Source organism: Taeniopygia guttata, chromosome 1 (assembly GCF_048771995.1).
Source record: "Taeniopygia guttata chromosome 1, bTaeGut7.mat, whole genome shotgun sequence".
NCBI classification, from domain to species: Eukaryota; Metazoa; Chordata; class Aves; order Passeriformes; family Estrildidae; genus Taeniopygia; species Taeniopygia guttata.
This window is the reverse complement of record NC_133024.1, coordinates 68,189,005-68,212,769: the sequence shown is the minus strand read 5'-3', so window position 1 is coordinate 68,212,769 and position 23,765 is coordinate 68,189,005. Positions and strand designations below refer to the sequence as shown.

The 23,765-nt window shown below is 38.0% G+C and overlaps 1 protein-coding gene across 5 annotated transcripts in view; it reads left to right on the top strand.

Moving 5' to 3' along the window:
- WASF3 (WASP family member 3) overlaps positions 1-23,765 on the top strand; it is a 65,954-nt gene that overhangs the window by 29,045 nt on the left and 13,144 nt on the right. For 4 of the 5 annotated variants that reach the window (XM_030275023.4, XM_030275013.4, XM_072930520.1 and 1 more), the window contains 3 exons: positions 14,082-14,224; positions 20,184-20,318; positions 23,593-23,746. In XM_030275023.4, the coding sequence (XP_030130883.4) occupies positions 14,092-14,224; positions 20,184-20,318; positions 23,593-23,746 (422 nt within the window). In that variant the 5' untranslated portion in view covers positions 14,082-14,091. Of the gene's footprint in view, positions 1-427; positions 4,798-14,081; positions 14,225-20,183; positions 20,319-23,592; positions 23,747-23,765 lie in introns of those variants that run through there. The other variant, XM_072930523.1, reaches the window with a different exon arrangement.

The window sequence follows — 23,765 nt, the reverse complement described above, 5'->3', positions numbered from 1 at the left end:
AAACCCCAAAAACCACCAAAACCCCTACAGAACTCCAACACAAAATGCTACTAAAACCTCAGAACAGCAGAAAAAGAAAAATCTGAGGCCAGCATTATATGTTGAATTATTAAGAAGGTAATGGTGGGCAGAACCTTGACATCTGAGTTTGTGATCCTAGCAAGAGAGAGGATTTGTCACAAAAGAACCCGAAACACCAAGAGAGAATGTGATGTTTTGTATCTGCTTACAGTCTTAGTGTGCCTTATGTATCAATAACAAATATATCAAGTGTGTTTAGATTTAAGTTTTTTACTGCAGCTTAATTTCTTAGTATTCTGTTTATGGTGAAAGGTACAAATGGATTTCTGCCTATGTAAATTAGTTTTGAAGAAATGTCTTCGGTATTGATAAGGGCAGAAAAAAGGAGTACAATCTGTCTTGATTTCTGCTGGACCCGTGTTACTCACTTGTGATTCAGTTGTTGGGGTGCAGGGAGCTCCTGTACTTCTGATAACTGGATATTCTGCTGTCATCTGTAACTATTACTGTTTCATTTTATGAACTGAGAAATTACATATTGATTATTTCTCATGGGTCAAGCAGGAATAGTTTCTGTGATTAACTTGAAGATGTTAACTGTGTGGAAGAGAGTGAGGAAGATTAGCTGGAAGAGGGAAATAGCATCCTTAGTGTTTGGTTACTGTGCACAGGCAGATAATGTATAAGAAAGACATAAAATGTGTCCCCACTGTGGGAAGGTCTCTGACCAGAGCTCAGCCTTCCTTAGGCAGCGGAGCAAAATAACCACAACACAAAAAGCTGTACTAACAGGGGATCTTGATAAGGCTGCTTGAGCTTTGTGGTGATTTTTTGGGGGTGGTGGGTTGATGGTTTTGTGTTATTTTTCTTTTTTTTTTTTTAATTTTTATTTTTACAACTGTCTAGAATGTTGCTTTCTGTCACTTATAGTATCTTTCTTGATTTGAATACCAGTCCTCGATCACATGGCACTTTGTGATAATGCTGCAGTATAGTAGTTAACCAGAACATGGACTTCATGGGAACAGATGGCACACTTGGCTCAGGATAAAAATAGTTGGGAATTTTCAATTCATTTAGACTCAGCTGTTGAATCCAGACACAAAATATTTAGTTCAGTTTTTCCATGAAAGCACCCAAAATAAATCTGGTTTTCCTCTATACAGACTAGTTGCCATTTCCAGGTTTCTGGTATATAGGTAAAGTCAAGTGTTGGTAGGAGTGTCAAAATCAGGAAAATATGTGGTGTGGGTGTAAAGCTTCACCTTGAGGAACTCCAGGGATGTTGCTTTATTTTGTAATAATTTAAATCTTTGTGGGCTGTCCATGTGTTTCCTGACACATACCAAGAAAGTTCTGCTGCTGTTGTGTGGCTGTTTGGATGGATATTAAAGTTGCTTTGACTGCAAAGTATTTTCAGGATTGTGATACATAGTGTAGTAGCCTGAAAAAGCATAATTACAGGTGGTAAAGTCTTTCCTGACTGGTGAGATATGGGAGTGGAGGAGGTTTGTTGGGAATAGAGGCGGAGAAGGTGTCATGGCAATTCAGCATTAATCTTAAGTGCTTTTTCTTTTGCTGTTTGACCTACATTATTGCTGTCTTCCATCATCTCTGTGTGTCATATGTATAATAAATGTGTATAAATTGCTTGTGTATATATAGAACATAAACGTACATGGAGTGTACTTGTGTACATATGCATATTTGACATCCAGAGGGTTTCTTGTGCAGAAGAAGAATTGTGCATAAGAAAATTTGACACTTTGCTGTGACATTTTAAATTTTGGATTAATTGAATTATGTGAAAATGTAACACTTCCATGTGACATTTTAGATTAACTGCTGGGAGTAAAAGAGTTTAAGAACGTTTTTTTTTTTCTTCCAGAAAAATCCTGTTTTAAAAGGTTTTTCATTGTGAATATTAGATATGGGAAATGAGGAACATTGTGTGTGGCCATAAAATGGATATTATTTGACAAAACATGGAATCCTTGATCCCCTTTTTACTTTCCCTTCCAATTTAAGGTTAATTGGAGTTCTGAGAAACAAATTACTGAATTTGCTTCTGGTTTAGCTTGAGGAGGATCTGAAGGGCATGTTGTCCCTGCAGGAGGGCTCCTGAGGCCTCACCAGGTGGCCTGTATTGCATGCACTGTGACCCAGACAGTTATTTCGAGCACTTTAAATCCAGTAAGGCTCTGTTAAATGGGATCAATGCGAGTCAGCAAGCCTAGCTGCATCTTAGGTTTTCTTTATATAATCAAGGCATTTGCCTCTGATAACCCTTACTGTTTGTGAAGGAGGACAGCTGGGACAAATGTACTTTAAATGGTCTGCAGGAGTTATTTGTACATTATTGTAGTCTAAAACACTAAGAAAAGGCTTGTTTACAGTTGCAGACTTTCAATATTCTATTATGAGTTCTTCCAGCATCAAATTGTCTGAAGCAGTGTCAAGAAATTATAGGATAATGGTTCTTGTCACAGAATTTTTCCACTTCTGTAGTGCAGATAGAATGTGACTGTATATAACTCTAAACTCTTAAAAGAATCTGCATCAGATAACCAAAACAGGCTTAAAGTAAGCACTGCAAGGTGTTTAATGCTGTCATTCAAGAGACTGTTGAACGAGTCATACTTAAGAGTAGTTTCTCAGTGGTGTATCCTAAACTGGGACATGAAAAGCTGCGCTTTGTCGTATTTTAATTGTCAGCTGAAGAAGGAGTTTGTTTGTAATGATGCTTCTTGGACTGCAGTAGGTGGGTAGGGAACAAAGAAATTTCCTTTGGGTGGTGGTATGGTTAATTGTTAATTAAGTACCAATATTTATTCAATAGCAATTCTCTTGGATATGTCATGTTTTAAAAACTTTTTTTTAATTATTGTTTGTTGCTTTGTGATATTACTATGCTAGAAAAATGAACAGGTACTAAACAGGTGGGGATGACTAGTGTTGCAGTACACAGCAAGTTACTTGAACCATTTACTTTTAAGGCTTAATTTGTCTTAGCCAGTTTATGGGAATACTTCTGGGTTTTGAGATGCCTGTAGACATTTTCTCAGCTGTCTGGGCTGCTGAGTTTTGCTTTGGAAAGTGAGAACTGTGTGGCACTATCTGCATAACAAACTCTGCTCACATCTGATTAAGATCTGAGCCTGTTTCCAGATGACATCTGGAAACATTTCGACCGGCTAGTGAAGGGCTGTTCCTGACCTAATTAGCTTGGTGTTATAACTAACTCTCTGCTGCTTTGTGATTTTGTTCCTTTTGACTTCATCTGGTTTATACTTCTCACTGAATGTTACCATGTAGGGTACTAAAGGCCAAAACAAAATTAGCTTTTACAATCTGCTGCTCTTCCAGTCAGTGTTTCAGTACTTCTGAATTTTCATACATGTAATCATTAGGTATTCCAAGTACAAAGAGCTGAATAATTCAGCAGCCGTATGGCTCGCACATGTCAAGATGATACAAAAGAGGGGGGATGATCAATCTGAGTCTTCTTTCCTGTGCTGTAGGACAAAGCACTGCTTCTTCCTTTCTCTTCTGAGTTTCTTCTAACTCTGGCTGGGTGCTTCTTTTCAAGAAAGAGGTGGTATTTTTAAAGGGTAAATGTCACTTGAGAGGTAGGCAGTATAGTGTAGTAATATATTTATTTTCTCATTTATTTCAACTCTGCTTAAAAAACAAAAGGCTACCACTATTTCTTCATAGGCACAAGCAAATTATTTTTTAGCTGCTGTACTGAACTGCCCAAATGAAATTTAAACAAGCTCCAACAAATGTGTAGTGTGCATCTTTGCTGTAAAGACAAATAACCAAAAAGAAAAAAGACAAAAAACCAAAGGGAAACAAATGGTGACTCAGTTCAATTCTGTTTGCTTGAATAGGAGAAGGGATGATAATAAATTCTTGGGGTATAATACAGAAAGGTCATATGAAAGAAAACTGTGTTTTCAGTGCAGCATAAGTACTTAGTGATTCAAACAAGTCTGTTCTTAAGATAGCAGAAATGAAACACATGCTCTTACATGAGTTGAAAGGAGATTTTTTCCTTTCTCAAGTGGATGCATAACATTTACACTGTATTTGGTGTTAGTCTAGCAGTGTTAGGTTGAAATTGTAAAATTGATGGTGGCAGTAAGGTATTTATTTTTTTTTTAATGTATGAATGCAGTGGAACAGATGTTCAGAACAGCATGGAATATTCCTTGTTCCCCATCCCACCAGCTCTTTCACACTGAGCCATCTGGAAGGGACTAGGAGCAGGATGAGCAGCCATCATGCTAAGAACAAGATTAACGTGTCGGCGTCTTTTATTGATACTTTAAACTGGTCACTGTTTGTTCAGCAGAAAGAAACAATGGGGCATCTCATGACTCCCTGTGTGCTAAGATCATTCACGTGGCTATGGAAAGAAGGCAGAAGGGAAAATGTGATTTATATAGAACAATTAATACATTTAATGGTAATCAGGCTGGACTTAGACACATACAAACCAACTTTTTCCCCATTCAGCTGTATTGATGTGACTGTGCACCTCTTACCATTAAGCACAATGTGAGGTAATAGCATTCTGTTAAAACAGATTAAAATTTACTTATTTGGGAAGAAAGTTCTGTGCATGTTTTTCAGTTCATGCTCTTAATGAACTTTTTTTTTACCTTGAATTTTTCTTTTTTACAGAAACAAGTATACCATGTGTGGATGTCTTTTAGTTTACTCAGTTGGATTCTTTAGGACCCTTTAGCCTGACATCTTTTGAGATAAAGTGTAAGTGTTCTGGCTTAATGAACAAAAATTTGGTTGGAGAAAGGACAGCTTGTGGTTTAGAAGCGAGGGACTTCAATCATGTGTGAAGGTGCCCTGGATCATCTGTATTCTGAAACAGAATGAGAAGAAAAGGGTGGGTGGATCTGATGCTGGCAGAGTGATTGGATTCAGTACAGCAAGCTATTGTATTGTGCACTCTGAACTAACTCTGTTAGATTTCGGGTAAGAAATTTGTTTCTGAATAGATACCTGAGTAACACTGGGTGTCAAGGAAGACTAAAATGTGTTAGTGAAGGAGAAATTGCTTTTCAAAGCTTAACACACAGGTTCAGTGGTACCACAGTGTATTTCTTGCATTGTTTCGTGTTTCTTTCAAAAAAGAGAATTTTAAATAATGGAATTCTGAAATCAGATTCAGGAAGGTTATTTGAAAATGAGATGCTTACAGTCTGAAACTACTACTGTAGTGCCGTAAGATGTTCTAAGGAGGAAGATAATCAGAAGAAAGTGACACAATCCAAGATATCAGCTTTCAGATCGCCATTTTCAGAGTAAAGATAAGCATGAGAAAAATCAGAGAGGGTAAAACTAGTTAAGGGATATGCATAGATGTTCTGGGGAAAAATGTGAAGAAATGGGGAGATGGAATTAAGTAAATATTCATGTTTAAGTAAATATTCATATTCAGTATGACAAATATACTGTGTATATGCTTTTCCTGTATTTTTATGAAAATGGTAAGTATATAATTATCAATGATAAGTATATAATTTAAATCATAAATTATTAAAAAAGTATGAAGATTTAGGTGAAAGGAGTTAAAAAATTCAGTGCAGTTTACTGGCAAAGATATTTGCATATTGGGCAGTAGGAAAAATGGTGTGAGTGGCAGCAAAGTCAAATGGCAAAGTCCATTAATTTGAGCAGTGAGAACTTAATACAGGAAATAGATTCTGTATTCCATAAGTGTGTTGCAGTTGGCCCTGAAAAGTTGCCTACTTGGAAATTGAGATATACCAGTGTTAACCTTTAGCTAAGTGGCTTCATTAGCAGAGAGTGAGAAATACCTTTATTTCTTCCTTGATCAATGATGAAGCCGTTTAATTGGGTGAGATGTATGTGATCCCTTATTTTGTAGCAGGAGATGAAACTTCATCATAATCTGTCTGTACTTCCTGACAATAAGCTTTTTATTTTCTTAGAAGCTGTGAAAAGTATTGTGAATTATTCTTAGGATTGTGGCTTTGAAATGTTACAGGTCTATTGAAAGGGAAAAGTTAATGCAATAACTTTGAAGTGGTCCCTCAGTCTTCTTTTCTTCACTGGTAGATTTACTTGGCAGTAACTGTAGACACAAGTATTTATGGAGAAGTTGAGGAGACATTTGACGCTATCAAAGAATGGCAGGTGCCCAAAGAGCATCTTGAGCTACAGTGGACAGGTAATGTAAACTTAGGGCTGTAGAACAAAGGGGAAAAGACCCCAAAATACTCATCCTGGAAGCTGTAGAGAAAATAAGTCAATTTCCGGCATCATAGTTGTTGTTTTCAAAGCCTTTTATATTACAGTCTGTAGTGTCAAGGAAAGAATAGTTACTTTATTTTAGGTTGAATCATCCTCAGGATGACATTGTGAAGGTTATCTTTTCTATGCATGTTTATAGTTAATCTGAAATGTTGAGAACTAAATTTAAAGTACCTGTAAATGTTCACTACTGTGAAGATCTGTTCACTTTTTTCTCTCCCAGCTTTTTAATTAGTGGAAATTCCTGAATTAATGCATTCACCTTTTAATGGTTCTGCAAGCCTTTGTATTGCAGGCCCACTCTGTTAATAGAGGTAGCTATTGTTCTGCTTCTTACATGTTTTTTTGAGATATGAAGGGCTGACTAGGAAAATGTGCATCCATAAAATTTTAGATTGCAGATAAGCAGAACTAATTACCATCCTTTCTCCTGTTGTCCTTTATCTTGTCATTACTTAATGTCTTGATTTCCTTCATAATATCACTGGACCATAAAATCTGCCCTGAAGATCTCAGCACAGACAAAAACTCTGCCAAATAAAGAAAAGAAAACAAAACAACTGTCCAAGTTGGTGAACCTTCAGAAGCAGCTCATTGCAACAGACACTGAAGAGCTCTATTAAAGAAACAAAATAGCTTTAGGAATTTCTGTGCCCTTTTCATCATTGCTAGTATTTAGATTGGTATGATGCGAGAGGAAGATGAGAAGTGGTGGTCTGATACTGAGAGGAAAAAAACCTGCTTTCATTCCAGCCTTGACTCTCATTCCTTTCACGCAGACCTGGCAATCAGAAGGAAGAGCTGTGACAAGGATGGTGATAGAATTGGCTATATATTAAATTGTAGTGAGGAGGACATTTTCTAGGCATTTTACTTTACATGTATTGTGGAAAGATGTGGTTTGTTGTGGATAATTAAAAATCAAGAATATTTCTTATCCTTAGGAAATAGAATTCTATTAGATTTTGTGCATATTTGTATCAAAAGTTTGTCCTTGCATCACCAAACTCCTATCAAAATCAAGAGAGTTGCATTAAAAATTATGGCAAATGTCAAAAAATACGTATATTGACTAAAAAACACAATGTCCGTTAGATAAGGTTAGCTCTAATAAAAGTAAAGTACTTGGTACTTAAAGCATGATTGTGGTTTAGTAAAACAATATTTTGTTTTGATAGTAATTACATAGTAAGGTGGCTAAGAGAGAAATTGCATACTTGATAGCAAATAGCTAGATAGTCTTGTTTGGATGCCTTTTGATAAAAAATAATTCTGTGGTATTAGAGAGCACTGCGAGACAATAACCAATGGCTAAATATTTTGTATTGTTTTGCAGTATACAAAGTGTGGATTCAGATTCTTGTTAGAATAAAGCCAGCTTAAAAAAAAAAGCACAAAACTTTTAAAAGTACAGAAGAATGACATTACATTAATCTTGAATTCAATAATTTCCAGAATATATGCTAGTTATGGTTTGTTTTTAACTTGTCATTACTGATCAGGTAGTAAATGACATTCAGAGATTACAAGTAGGAAAGGTTCAAATACATCAAGTTCTCAGTCACTTAGGATTACGAAAAACCAGAAAGGAGCATGCATTAAAGGCATATTTATTCCTTTCCTTCCATTAGAATAGTAGGGATAGCAGTGTTTATTCTCCATGTAGCCCTTTTCTTTCATTTGTGAAGGATGAAGAGCCTTTGGACAGTATGGAGATCTTTGATAATGACACCTCCATGGAGGAAAAAAAATGGAGATGGGAGAGCATCTCCAAAGCTGGTGCTTGGGATCTTTCACCTTTCTGCTTTCTCTTCTATTCCATTTTAGTATATACATGTATCTTGAAGGTGGGTGATTGTAGGCTATCTAGAATTACAAACTTGAACAGGAAAATGGGGGCAGTATTACCAAATTTGGTACCATTCAGAGATGAAAGCTGTGTGTTGAATTGACTGTTAGGCCATCAGATATGGGAAAACTTAACTGTCTGTAAAGGTTTTAAATGCTGAAATGCCCTAGACATGGAGACTGTGATTAGGAGGTAGTGTAACTTGATTGTGTGGCTTGATGTAAGCAAGCCAACAGTATTTCTCTGGTTTTGATGAGGTGAAATGCAGTTCTAGATTCAGACACTGAAATTTAGGTGAGTACTTACCAGAGCTTACACATGAGGTATTTGAGCACACCATGTCCCTCTTGTATCTGTCAAGAGATGCTGGGATTTGGTTGCTCTCTGGGTTTCTGCTGAGCTCATATATATGTAGCCATACAAATTTAGGTGCTTAATCCTGAATGGAATCCCATCTGGTACATTACTCATGGCAAGCTGTGTGTTCAGTCTGTCTCGTTTTTCTTCTCCATAGAAAGAGAATTATAGTATGTTCTCTTTTTATAGAGAGCTGGGAGAGTCATCAATGGAAAGCTCCAATGCTCTCTGAAAATAATAGACTATATTCAGGGAGAATTTAGAATTGATGTATAGTAAACTCTTTTTCATGGTAAAATGTTCAGCTTTGTCATATTTTACTAGAGGATATAAGAAGAAATTTCTGAAGAGTTTAAGAAAGGGATTGAACAGTGTCTTTGAGAAAATGTAATACGTAAACATTCACAAGTAGGGAGGCTGCGTAATGAGTTGGAATTTGTTTTGTGGCATTACTGAATATGTAAAGAACTTAAAGAACCATGGAATTCAGGTACATTATTTCTAGCACTCGTGTAAATTGCAGTGCTGTTTTGGGGATGTGAAAGGACAAACAGGAGGTTTGGGGAACAGCTGGTACTTAGAGTTTTTGCCAGTATCTCAAATATTTGAAAAATTCATCTTGTCTCTTGTAATAGCTGTGTTCTGCTGTTGTTTGGAAAGATTGCACATGGTGTTTGTCATCTTTCAAGTTTGTTACTGTACATCTGCTCTCTTCATGATTTTTTAAGAATCTGACTTACTTGCCAAGGCAGTATCAGACTTCTTGCATGCAGTTTAACAGCTGCTGGCCAAGGGAAGGCTGTCTGAGATGACCTGGAGTGGTACTTCTGTGTCTGCAGAGGAAGCATGCAAAGAAAAGCAAAAATGCTTTGATGGAGTCTTTCTGTAGCACACTTGCCTCTACAGCAATGACTACTGGGATAAGTGCCTTCTAATTTTAAGACAAAAGGCAAGTTGTTATGGAGTTGTTATGCAAGTTTTTATGGGGGGGGGGGGAGAGAAAGAAGAGAAAGGGAGGTGAGAATACTGAGGAAGTGTGCAAAATCTGAATTTTAATGGTTTGATCTAAGCTAATTCAGGCTTTTGATGTCCTGTCCTTTCAGAATGTGTGTGGAAATCGAGTTGCTGATGCCTGGAGGGTTTGGAGAGCAGTGTCCGTTTGTACTCCAGTCAGAGTTCAGTCCAGCCAGATGTTGAATCTGATCCATGTCCAGTGAGGCACTCATGGGTTTAGTGAGATGTCAAGTGACATCTCATCTTCTGAGTTTTTCTTCTCTCCCCTTCTGACTCCTCTTGATTTTTCTGCTCTGACACTAATGTGTCATACATTTCCACTTCAGCCAGTTTTATATGTGCAGTGTAGCATCTTTCTAGAGTCTTCCTCTCTTGTGCTTAATGCAGCTGATGGTTTAAAGGCAGCTGTCAGGTAGCCTCACAGTGGAGATGAACCCTTTTATCCAAATTATAAGTCCCTGGTTCCATTGTGTTCTTACTGGGCTAAAATGAATAAAAAAAATTTACAAATTTATGATTGGGACCAATCTACTCCAATGAGATAATTTTTGAAAATAGTAATTTATTTGCATTAGATTTTTCAATTATTTGTGGATGGAAGGTGTTCTGTTTTGGGCTGGGGTGGAGTTATTTTTTTCACAGGAAGTTGTGTTTCAGATTTATGCTTAACCCAGGGTTGATAAATTAGAGGTGCTATTGCTGAGCAGGGCTTACACAGAGCCACGGCCTTTTTTGGTTATTGTACTTTGACATTGTCAAGGATAATACTGGGGGTGCTTGGGAGATTTGGGAAGAGACACAGCTGGGACAGGCAACCCAAAATGACCATGGGAATATTCCAGACTATGTGACATCGTGCTCAATGTATAAAGTGAGGAGAAGAAGGGGGGATGTTTGAAGTGATGGTGCAGTACTTTGACTTCCCAAGTCACCATTATGTGTGATGGATCCCTGCTCTCCTGGAGATGGCTGAACACTTGCTTGCCTGTGGGAAGCAGTGAATTAATTTCTTGGTGTGCTTTTCTTGCGTGGGCAGCTTTTGCTTTCCCTATTAAGCTGTCTTTATCTCAGCCTATGAGTTTTCTATCTTTTACTCTCTTCATTCTCTCCCTAATCCGGCTGGTGGGGGACCGAGAGAGAGCAGCTCTCTGGTGGGCTTGGCTGTTGGCTGGGGTTAAACCATGACAGAAGGGAAGAGAAGTTATTAAACCTCTGTATTGCAAAATCGAATATGATTTCTAAATGCCAGTATATTTAACATAGTGACATCACAGTGACTATCTTGTCTAGGAAGAAACTGGGACTGAGTGTGACTCAAAAGAGGCAGAAGATGAATGTAGAAGGCAGTGGAATTGCCATTGCAAATTCTTGTTTTCTGCTCCTGGTACTCCCTTCAGTCTGGTTGTGTCTCATGAAGACCCTGTAATTGAGATGTGTTTTGTCTTGATTTCTCATCTAACTTCTTGCTACATAGATTTTGAAATGAAGTTAGCTTCACTTCTCATGCATTTTCTTTAAAAAGGATTAAGTTCATCTGAGTTGTGTGTGGTGAAGAAAAAGGTGGCTGTGTTTTAGTAGTAAGGACACAAGCTTTTTACTTAGTAATGGGTTAATATCTGAATAGGTCTGTAAGTGTTTAATTCAGTTAGGTAAAGGTTTTAAATTAGAAGAAACTTACTGCAGTTGCAGAGTTTCTTTTCATCTGATCAGGAGCAGGTAGTGGATTACTTAATTCGTTGCATATATTTACTCATTGGTGTTCAGTTTACCTTTTGTAATTAAATTTCAAACTGAAATGAGGTTGCTACATAATAATTTAAATCATGCATTCAAATATGAAAGTTGTTTATTTTCCCTTACCCTCAGCCCTGGTGTGTGATTTAGCATGCTCTTTAAAGAAATGGGATTTCTTGCGTTGGTGTGTCAGTCCCCTGGTAGCTCTTGAACACACTGGACCATTTCGTCAGTAAGTGATAAGAAAACAAAAAGCTTGAACTGCAGTTGTAGTTTTCTTCAAATTAGCTTTTGCAGGCAAGAAAGAACACTATGTGGAGAAGGGACTTAAATAAGAGTTTGTGTTGGAAGGCATTCTGGCTGTACTCAATAAGGTAGGTGTTTCAAGAGGTTAGCTGGGCAGTGCGCAGCCAGCTTCCAGCTGGGGCCAGAGTGCTGTGTGGGCAGGTGAGGGAGTTGGGTGAACTGCAGAAGGTAAGGGCAGGGCCAGCTCTGAGAGTGCTAGACAGAAAGCCATGGGAAAAACAGGCCTTGTCATATAAACTGCTAATTTAGCACTAATTTCTGCTCCTTTTAATTTATTTCTTACGAGTTATGTTTATATGAAATGCTTTTTCATGGTAACATTTACATTACAGTGGAAGAATTCCTCATAATGATTTCTATTTTGTAGCTTCAATGCACTAGCCTGTTAGCAGTGTTGGTGCTAGATGTTGCTCTTCAGTAATTGTGAATTTCCAGTTTTGACTTATTTTTTATCAAGTTCAAAAAAGCGTCTGAAATGGATATGAAGTAGTATTTTGAAATATTTGTTTGTAGAGGAATACAAAAACATAGAACAGAAACAGGAAGGTTTTTTAATCAAATGTAGAAGTTGTTCCTCTGTTACCTCTGATGTGTTGTTGTGTAAAATTTAGCAAATTCAGCTAACCTTAAATTTTGACTTATTCAAATTGTCTCATATTAAGAAAGACATACAATATAATTCAAGACTACTGCTTAGAAGTCATGAGCTTGTTCCTTCCTGACCTGTTATGAAAGAGTCTTACAGTTAAATAGTTTCTTTTTGTTCATGAATGCTGTTAAGCTTTTAGAAATGTTCTTTGAGAATAAAATATTTTAAATTTTCAGGCGGAAGTCATTACAAAAATTACTGTGCAACATTGGAAAGACAAAAGGATTTTTTAATTTACTAATGTGATTTTAATTAGAGAAATTGAAAGGCTAGTTTAATTGCTTTAGTATGGTAAAAAAAGAAATTTTCAGCTAAGCCTTTCCCAAATGAACTTTGTCCTTGGTAATAATGTAACTTCTTGTTCCAGAAAATTTACATGCCATGAAGTTTTAAACAGATATTATTCATGAGTAGTACATGGACATTGAATTGTTGCTGTTAAAAATGTAATCAACTTGACTATTGAGTTAACGTGGTTTTAAAGAAAACTGATTTTGTTTTATATTCCTTCCCTTTTGGGAGAATTCTGTCTCACTTGGTCATCCTTGCTCTGAAAGCTGCTCTCTGCAGGACAGTGTTTTCTATGCCATTCTATGCCATTGTGTCCTTTCTATGCCATTTGTCCTTTTGATGCTTGGAGAGCTCTTTTTTTTCATTTGTTTTCCCCATCTGTTGTGGTTTAGGAATGGTACTCCACAATTTAGTTCTCCTCCCGAGACTTTCCAAACCACACTGTCACTTGCTCGCTCCACTTCCTCCCCCGCTTCTGCCCCCCACCCCCTCCAGGTAGCCAGGGAGAAGAACTGGATGTGTAAAAGGCACAGATCACAGCTCGAGATACAAACAATTTACTGGAAAGAGCAATGAGATAAGAAAACAAACAGTAGCAGCAACAATATTAATAAGAAAAACATATAAGAAGAGAGAATGATTCACGTGCAAAAATGCTCAAAAAATGCAGAGCCTGACTTGACAGAAGCCAGGTTGTTCCTGACTGTAGAGGAATGCACTGCTTCTTGGAAATGAGAGAGGAATCCCTTTTCCCTACCCTTGGCACTGATGTGAGATGGTATCAAACAATGTCTTGGCTCCTCCCCTTGGTCTGGGCTGGAACCAAGACACCATCCTTATTTATTTCATTTTTTCCAAGAAAACCAGTTCTGACAACCTTAGTTTTCTCAGATAAATGTCTTTCTGCATCTGGCATGTTCCCAAAAGTTGTTCAGTAAATGCTCTTATCCCATTCAGAATGCCATACAGCTCCACCTGTGGAAAACCATCTTCTTCCTCATGCAGCCTAATTCTGAGAGGCACTTGCCCTTACATGTCAGATGAATTTATCATTTTTACTGAAAACCGTCAGAGCTGGGGTGGGTTGGTGTCTGATGTAACTGGGGGCTGTAGTGCTTGGTTGGTCTGTTGGTGGCCAGCTTGCCAAGGCAGGATGCCAGCCTGCTCCAGACAGTGACCTTTCCTGCCGCTTGTGTGGGGACTGCCAGTTTTTTCTAAATGCAAATGTGCGTTGAAGTCCAGTGATTCTGGAACTGCAGCACAAGTCTGTGCATGCAGTAAATCTTACACCAAATCTAAGGCAAAAAACCTACATTACCTTTATTGCCTTTACTCTCTGCTGCTCTGCAGTGCTCTTGTCATATTCTGGCATGAGTGCACAGCTCCAGTGCCCCAGTAGGAATTGTACAGTATCTTACAGTGGTAAGGCTGAAGCAAGGCTTTAAAAAAAGAAAGGTGAAATACTTTTTGGAGAAAAAAACCCTGAATGTGTGCTACACTGATTCAGATCTCTTAATTTCATTTTTGTAAATGTCATACATTTTTGTTTGTAAATTCCAGATTGTGAGCCATGCCTTTGGTGAAAAGGAACATTGAACCACGGCATCTCTGCCGAGGAGCTCTGCCAGAGGGAATTACAAGTGAACTGGAATGTGTAACAAATAGCACCCTTGCTGCTATCATACGCCAGCTAAGCAGCTTAAGTAAGTACCTGTAACTTCCTGCAAGTATTTGATTCATGATGAAAAGCTTTGAGATGGATTGTTTTCAATAGCAAAAGTATGATATGGGACATTACCACTTATGTGTTATAATAATAATTGCCTCTATGCTCTTCTATATTTTGAAGTTTATTTAAAAACCCAACCCTCCCCCCACTCCAAAAAACAAATTAACAAAAAAACAAGTAAGTAGGAAAAAAACCACTACCAACCAAAAGACCGGAGCATAGAAGACCAGAAATTTTTCTAAGGCGAGAGAAATTAGTGCAAGAAACAAGACCAGCACTTGACTTCTACAGGATTGAGCCAGCAAACTCTTCTGCCTCTTGGCCTCAAATGACACATTTGACTGAAATTTTAGTTTTTCGTAGTGTGCTAGTATTTCTTAAGCCTTCTCTTTTATATATATGTGCTCAATTCATATGAATGAAATTAAGCGCATTGAAAGGATGCCATTTGCTGAACAAGCCTGCAGGCTACAGTGGAGGCAGGCTAACATCAGCTCTGTACAGAGTAGCCTACACACCACACCTGTCAGGTGACACCACCACTAGCAATTCTAGAAGCATGACTGAAGTGTTTGCATGATGAACAATATTTTTGATGAAAGGGATAAGAGATGTTTTTCAGACAGTCTTTAACAATCAGCAGCTGTAGTTTGTGCTGATAACGCTACTCCTAGAAAAGAAATTACTGCTTCATCAGTTGCTTCTCTTTGTAAATGGACGTGGTTTTAAAACTGAGAGTCTGTATGGAGCTCAGACTATGGGGCCCACTGGTTTTCAGTTCATGATGATAGGAAAAAGCCTTTGCTTAGGGAAAGAGAACAAGAAACACAGCATTTCCTCTTAACAGTAGTCAGGGATTTAGGGATTTTTCTGAGCTGGAGGTCCATCTGAATCATCCTATGTAATGAGCATTTGTAAAATATCATCTGTGGTATTGCTTAGATCCATTGAAATAGGGATTACACCTTCTTCTTGACCAATGACCTGTGGCAGAATGTCCCACAATGGAAGTTGACCTGTACTTCCTCCTGATACCTTCTGATTCTGGTGTGATGAAAAATAATGAAAGGTGCTTTCATCTTGTGCATTTCTGTAATAATTTGTGTTTTTATTAAGTCTTGATCTTGTTCTCTTGGTGATGTCTTTTCCGGGTTGAAGCATCCTGCTCTGTGAGTGATCTTTTTGAATAGAAACTATTTTGTATTTCAGAACACTGTTATTTCTGCTTTGGATATATAAGTTACGGTATGTTGTGGGCTTTCTAAGGTGGAGTGTTGAGGACTTAAGATCATATTCAAAACAGACTTCTGTTTTATTATCATTGCCCTAGGAATCTGTAGAATTTGGATTGTTGCTAAGCATTGAATTATTTTCAGATAAGCTTGCAAGTGATCCTCTGATCTTTTGTGAGCAGCAGCCGACAACTTAGTGTCTGATGCTATTGGAGCTACTTTGTGTTTGCATTGTCATTGAGTTTCATTTACTGTTTTCTCAGACAATTGCTTAGTAGCACCATCCTTAAGTTTCAGAAAAGTAAGAATGGTTAATGTTCTAATTACACTGAAGGAGACATTATAAGACCTCATTTTGGTGGTGTGCTAGGATTGTCCAAGTGTGGAAAATACACTTTTTACTTGTCTGACTTGATAGGAATGTGCACAGCTTTCATTTATCCAGATTTGGTCTTGGGGCTAATCTGTTCTACAGTGTTTTTAGATCCTCTTAAGATTGTTGCTGAGGAACTGACTACTTATATTCATATCCAGCATTTTTCCCTTAGCAGATTTTTACGGTCATCTGAAGTCTTTGTAGACAGCCCCTAAAGTTCTGTTAGTGTCAAGGTAAAGATCTGTGCAAATAAATGATGTGTCCTTAGTCTTAACAGATGAATGTGTGGTATTTAACAAGTGAAATGTACCACCATTCTTATCCACAGTCTGAAATATGTCATGTTTGCAGAGGGCTTTTTCTGCAGACAGCATTTGCAAGGAAACGATCACAGGAAAGTGCTGTGCTGGAGCTGAAGTAGTATGTCCTGCTGCTGCATCAGGGCTGGTTGGTGTTCCCACAGCTTCAGGCATAGCACAAGCACGTTCAAGTCTATCTTGCAATCACACTGGTTTTTTAGTGTTGCACTGTGAGTTCAATGTGGATTTTAAAAACTGATAAGTCTGCACTGTTGCACACAGATTTGGCTTGCTTCTGCCTCTGCTCTTTTTGGGAGATGTGAACAAGTTCCTATCCAAAGGGAATGTGCTCTCAGGAGAGCTTTTTCTGTATCATTTTTTTCAGATTTGGGTTTATTTGCAGCCAGCAGGCTCAGAGCACAGGCAGAGCGAGCAGAATTCTGTATGAAACTGTGCACTTTTATGTAAGGCAGGACCTTGTCTAGGGGATTCACCTCCACCTGGGAGGAAAGAATCTCCTGGAGAGGAAAGACAGGGAGCATTTGCAGCTCGTACCTCTAAGCAGCATGGAGGAAGTGTAATCCGTGGAGACTTGAAAGACAATTTTCTTCGTGCAGAGAACAACATCCACCAACTTGCCTCCTAGTATTTTCTTGGGTTGATTGGCCATTGGCTCAGTTTCACTCGCTTTTGTGCAGGTGTGAGCATACTGCATCCCTCTGTAGTACTGCTGAACCAGGCTGGGTTGGAAAGGTTGCTTTTTTGCCATTAAGTATCATGCTAGAGGTACTGTGAGAAAGGAGATGGGAATCAAGACCTAGTCAGTAACAGCCTACCACTTTTGCATCTTTAAAAAAAGAGGAGGGGTAAAGCATGATTCTTATGTTTCTAGTTAATCCAGCTACAGTGATTCCACCCACCCATGGAATCACTGTCTTATGTAGTTGGAGGGAACCTTAGAAGAAAAGACTGCATAATGTCTTAGATGCGATTTTAAATTAATGTATAGGTTGGCCACATGTTGGGCAACACCTATTGTTTTTAAATTGTTGTCTTACAGTACCAAAATCAGCTCTTAAATTGAAAGACACATGCTTTTTTCCTGCTTATTTCTGTTTTGTTAAAGATCAAATTTAAACAATGGTAACATAGAAAACACTTGAAGTATTACTTTATTTCTGAAACTTACTGCATCATGTTAATCACAACAGCATGTCCAATACTGCTTCACCATGTCACTGTTTTCACATAGAGGAGATTGACAGTCATCTGTCATTCACATGTTCTGGGCTAGCAAGTGTTGAAAAAAAATCAAGTATTAAAAGAAGCATGCTTCCACTTTGCCTTCTGAAAGATAACGGACAAATATCCATCCCCTTGACTTCTCTAGGGGTGATCTGTTTAATCCTAAGATGTGGCAGTCCTCTCTCAGCAGGCTGATTTCAATATATTAACATAAACTAACATCTGTTAAAATTGATAGAGCTCTGAATATTGGTGGCTGAAGAATGTAATAACTGCTTTATGTAGCTGAAGAGTTAAAACGCTTATTTTTTCCATAGCTTGGAATAACATCTTCATTTGGAGCAACTAAATCAAGTGGGGATTTTAAGTAAATTTCAACTAGCTGCTGGGAACCCTTAGAGAACACTTTGAGTATGAAGGCAGTTGAACACTGACACGGGTAGCCCAGAGGAGTTGTGGAGCCTCCATCCCTGCAAGTGTTTAAAACTCAGCTGGTCAGAGTCCTGTCTCATTGTGCTTTGAGCTGGGAATTGGACCAGATGATACTGAACTTCAGCTATTCTCTGCTTGTGTGTGACTTCTGTTTTGGAGGGGGAGGGGATTAGGAGCAGGTAGATAGCATACCTTTCTTATCCACCTTCTGCATGTATATATTAAGCAGAGCTTGCATACACTGACATATCCTAACATTTTGGGTTAGTTATTGGCTGATCTTACATGTAGTAATGAAAACTGTTACTGGTCAAGTCCTTCATTCAATGGCCATTACTTTTTTTTGTGATTCACAGTGTTTTCAGATAATATTTTAATCTAGCTGTTGTTTCCTCCTGCCACCAAAGCAAGTGACCAAGAAAAGGCCAGATCATCCTGCTGACTTCCTAAGTGGGGCCATTTTTTTACAGTGAGCTATTATCTCCAGATGTCCACAGAATGGGACTTAAACGGAAATTTTCATTATCTTTTTACTTTTCTTTGTAAAATATTATGGTTGGTTATGGGCCCAACGTAAAATGTCAATAATGGCTGCTTTGGAAGTCCCTGTCATTTAGGTGGTTAATGCATATTCCATATTCTTTCAACAAATTGGATAGTTTTACTTCCCCTCCCCCTTGCACATCTGGAACTTTTCTTCTATTTTCAGACTCTTCTTGATACAGGTCATAACAAGATGAGCTTAATTCAGGTAGGGTTTTAAAATTTGTTTTTGTTTATAAAGCATAGCTAAGTGCAGGAGGCAGGACTTTTCTTTCTACAAGGATTTGTTGAGGGGGTTGGGCTGCAGAAATTGTAGAGGGAGACATCTTAAATGAAATACCAGTATTTGGGTAAGAGGGACCATCAGTTCAGTGAGCGAGAACAATGAGTTTGGGTGGAATCTGAAATTTGTAGGGGAAGTTCTGGGCAGGCGAACTGTTAAACTGGGTATCCGGAACCACTGATCTGGAGTGGATGAGAATTGTGGACTTGGGTATGAAGAGAGTCAACCTGTGGATGAATATGCCTAGTCCTGTGGAAGGACTGGGAGAGGAATGGCCATACACAGTGATCTGTGCATCAGGGAGGGATTTGGGTTATCTTGTGGCACCTTCTGTCAACTGTGGCACTTTCAAGGAAGGGCAAGGCTGCAAATCTGTACTTGGTGCTGGTGAGGCCACACTTTGTCCAGTTCTGGGCCCCTCAGTTCAGGAAGGATATTGAGGTGCTGGAGTGGATTCAGAGAAGGACAGCAAAGCCAGTTAAGGGTCTGGAGCATAAGTCTGAGGAGCAGCTGAGGGAGATGGGGGTGTTTTGCCTGGAGAAAAAGAGACTCAGGGGGACCTTACTGCTCTCTACAAGTGCCTGAAAGGAGGGTGTAGGCAGGTGGGGGCTGTTCTCTTCTGCCAGGTGATAAGTGACAGGATGAGAGGACAAAGTCTTAAGCTGCTTCAGGAGAGGTTTAGGTTGGATGTGAGGAGGAATTCCTTCACAAAAAATGTGATTAGGAATTAGAATGGGCTGCCCAGCAGATTGTGGAATCACCATGCCTTGGAGGTATTTAAGGAAAGAGTGGATGTTGCACTCGGTATCATGGTCTAGTTGATGTGATAGTGTTTGAACACAGGTTGGACTCGATGATCTCAGAGGTCTATTCAAACCTAATTGATTCCATGATTTGGTGATCCTGGACTGCATTGTCCACTGTCACAGTGATTGAGAACGTACAGCAGGTGAAAGGGAGGCTGAAAAGGTTGTGCAGTAAGTCCAGTTGTGGCCATGGGTAAATGTGGTCCGTGGCCTCTGACCCCCTCTCAAATTACTCCAGGGACAGCAGCGTTTGTAGTCAGCATTTGTAGAGCTAAGTGGACTGCTGTTTTCATAACTCTGTTTTAATTTTGATGTTGGCCTATGGATTTCAAGATTTTAATTTCAAAATCTACTTCAGAAGCTTTTATTGACTGCAGTAACTTCAGGCCTTTTCATCACAGAGCCAGTTTTTAATACTCAGTTGTCTGTCAGTTGGCACTAGCTCAGCTACAGAAGGATTAGAATTTGTAAGTTTTCCTGTGTTTTTAAGAAGACTGCTAACCAGGATGTCCAGAAGAATAGACTTCAGGCAGAATTTATGGTATATTTTCACTTTTTTTCTACAAACCTGTTGCCTCAAATTTTGCCGAATGACAAACTGTGCTGTTCTAATCCTACAGCTACTGTGTTTTATTATACTTCATTATATTGAAGCCATTTGTCTTGTGTTTTGTAAGCCACTAGCAAAGGGATTTCCTTGTCTGTTTTCTTACACAGGCAAACATGCTGAAGACATATTTGGTGAATTGTTTAATGAGGCCAACAGCTTCTACATCAGAGCAAATTCCCTCCAAGACAGAATTGATCGCCTTGCTGTCAAAGTCACCCAGCTGGATTCAACAGTGGAAGAGGGTAGGTAATTGCACGAAAGCATTGAACCAGAAGTGATGTTGACAAGAGCACAGTGTTTAATTGCACAATAACCTCTGTCTTTTCAAAGTAATCCTGTAACGATATTTCATCTTGTTGTCTCAGTAAGGCAAGCTGGGAATAATCACTTTAGCAGAGCAAGTGAAAGTATTCTTGAGTCAAGAAGCCCCTGTAGTAATGGAGCTATTATACTGCCATTTTCATGAGGAAAACTTTGAGTTTGTGACTGGAGTAAATCATAAATGAATAAACACAGACCTTACTGGGAGTAGGTCAGAATATTGGAAAAAGTTTGAGACACGGGGTATCCATATCAATTTCAGAGTAGGGTAATCACAAACTATATTAGTCTCTTCTGGGGTCATCAAAGATCACATAATATTCTGTATCTAAACAAGGCACTGTGTTTGGATCAACTAGGTGAAATTCTTTAGGGGGTTCTACTCGCTAGAAACTGTATTTCCTTTAAAAATATTTCCCACTTACGAGCTTGGTCATTCACTTAATAAATGCACAGTAAAAACAAAGGATTTAAACTAACATCATTAGGTTGTTTGAAAGCACTTATTTGGGTAGATAAAGCATTTCTCTGTCTGGCTTAAAAGCTGTTAACATGCATTTTGGCCTCCATGCTACATGTCTGAGCCAGCCAATGTCTGTACTTCCTGTTTAGATGATTCCTGGCATTTACTAAAATATAGAAGCTTTTTATATCAGTACAGTAGTGTAATATTGGCTCATTAGTAGTTAATGCTACTTGTGAACTATTTAACAGTGCTATTTATATGGCTTATATATTTCATATGCCATTCAGATTTTTGTGGTTTGCATATTTATAGTGCAAATTATTAGTGCCAATATTAAATTTTACTGTTGATATTTAATAGTGTAATGGTGTGATATTTAGCCTTCCTTTTTTAGCTGGTTACTGTCTGGAAATTATTACGTGTCATCATTTTATGATTTGGGAATATATTAACTGTTAGACTCTCAGCTGCCCACAGAAGGTGTAGATGCCCTATCTCCAAAGAAACCTGGTTAAGTGAAAGGTGTTCTTGTCCATGGCAGGACATGAGATAATCTTTAAGATCCTCTCCAAGCCAAACCACTCTGATTTTTTGGTACAAGCACCTGTATCTTGCTGCTTTAGGAGTCAAGCTATATGGGAACGTAAAATAAGCTCCTATGGGTTCACTACTCAGCTTAGTTTTTGAGGCATATTGTGTTGGTACTATGAACAAACAAGATTATATCAATATCCTGTACTTTTGGAAAGGGCAGTTTTCGTCTCGGTTTTGTTGGTTCATGTTTTTTTTTTCTCCCTTCTTTTTGGTTTAAGGCCTCATTAATGTCTCATTAGTGTTATACAGTACCACCCAGCTATTTTTCAGAGGTTGGAGGATAATTAAGAGCAATCTTTTGGAAGGGGAAACTCGTACATGGACTGAGAATTTAATCAGTGTTTATTTTAAATTGACAGCAGTTGTTACTCTTGCATTGCTAATCATGCTTCATATTAATAAGCTATATATACAAACTGCTGTCACCTTAGTGTCAGTAAATTTTATTAGCTCTTCACTGTAGAAGTTGAAGTCTTTATAATAATTCATTGTACTGTCAGAAATAGAATGTTTCTGTATAGCTTTGGCATTTAAGCAAAATGTCAATTGCAAGATTGTTTTAAAAAGCATTTCAGATTTGATTGCATCAGTGATTTCTTATATTCTTAGCTATAACTAATACAGTGTATATAAAAAGATATAAATAACCTATTCTAAAAATCTCCAGAACTTTTTTTGTTCTTTTGAATGTCTTCCATCAAACAAGAATGAAACAATTCAGATATATACATCTAAAAAATCCGTCTGAAATACCTTTTACTTACAGGCAGATTTAAATAGAAAGTACTTTCAGAAATGATGTTTTGATACTTCAGATGATGTGAGTGGGGGAACAAGTATTAGACATTAAATATTCTATTTTTAATTTTGTGCTATTGTAGAAGTTACATAAGAAACTAAGTAATTCTTGGAGTGAGAAGCAAGTCCTCAGCACAGATAACAAAAATAGTTGGGCAGAGAAGTCTGAGTGGGATTTGGTGTCCATCATGACAGACAATACCAGTGTAAAATTTCATCCCTTTTTCTTTTTTCAGGTCATCAGTATACTACAGTTTTGGTCATTGCAGTTAATTTACCTTGTGAAATTTCTCACAGTTTGTTCTTGAGACTCAGTAACTTGGATGAATGGGCAAGAAGTGTTAGATGAAATGTGAATGGGAATAAAAGGAGAATAAGCCGGTGCATTTTGTTTGCACAAGTTATAGAGCTTACACTCTTATAAAACACTTGGATTGAATCCAGGAGTGGTCAGTGTCATTGTAGACAACCCAGTTAAGACTTCAACATCCTCTTCAACTGCAGTCTAAAACCTGTATTTCAGGTGCTTAGCGGTGGAAGATATCAAGAGCTTACTGCCACTTCTGAATTGTGATTGGCCTTTAACTGGAGCTTCTCTAACAATGATTGCTGCATCTCATGTATTAAGAGTGAAAGAAAGTCTTGATAAAGTGACAGGAACAATTAAAACCAACTTAAACCTTTCATTTGAAAAGAAAGAAGGAAAACCATGATGTTGTTTCCCCCAGAGTTGTGTATGTGGAAAGATAAAATGAAAGTACAAGAGTACCAGTATTTCTCTCTGTAGAGACAAGAGCAAAACTTTAAGAAACAAGGAGGGTTTAGTTATATGGGAAGACATAGGAGTTGAAAGAAGGTAAAATAAGTGGAACTCCGTCTCTCACAAGAGATTGCTGCAGCAGTAATTTAATTATATTTAGAATGGGCTGGAATTTGTATAGATGGCATGTGCAATTATAAAACACTGTTTCAGAGGAATACCAGACCTTGTGTTTCAGTCTTGAAGACAGTGTTTCTGCTGTTAGAACTCCAGGATAAACCTTATAAAAAGAGGAAATGGTTGGACATCTGCATGTGACAGCATTCTTGTATCATCTTCCAAGATACAGTCTATGGTCCCATTATTTTAAGTGAGGTTCTGGACCAAGTGAGACTTAAATCTTTTTTTTATGGACATTCTTACATGCCTTGGCACTTAAATGTCAGGATTATCCACTAAGGAAAAACCTGTCTGTTAACTTGCTGAAAATATTTCAAAAAATTAGTGAAAAATGGATGTTGTGTATCCACTTTAATTTGTGTCAGACCTATGGTAAAAGCATTTCTGTTTCTAATAGTATCCTTACAGGACATCAACATGAAAAAAGCATTCAAGAGCTCAACAGTTCAAGACCAGCAGGTAGTTTCAAAGAACAGCATTCCAAACCCGGTGGCTGATATTTATAACCAAAGTGACAAACCACCACCTCTGAATATTCTTTCACCTTATAGGTAAGGAAATATTTATTGT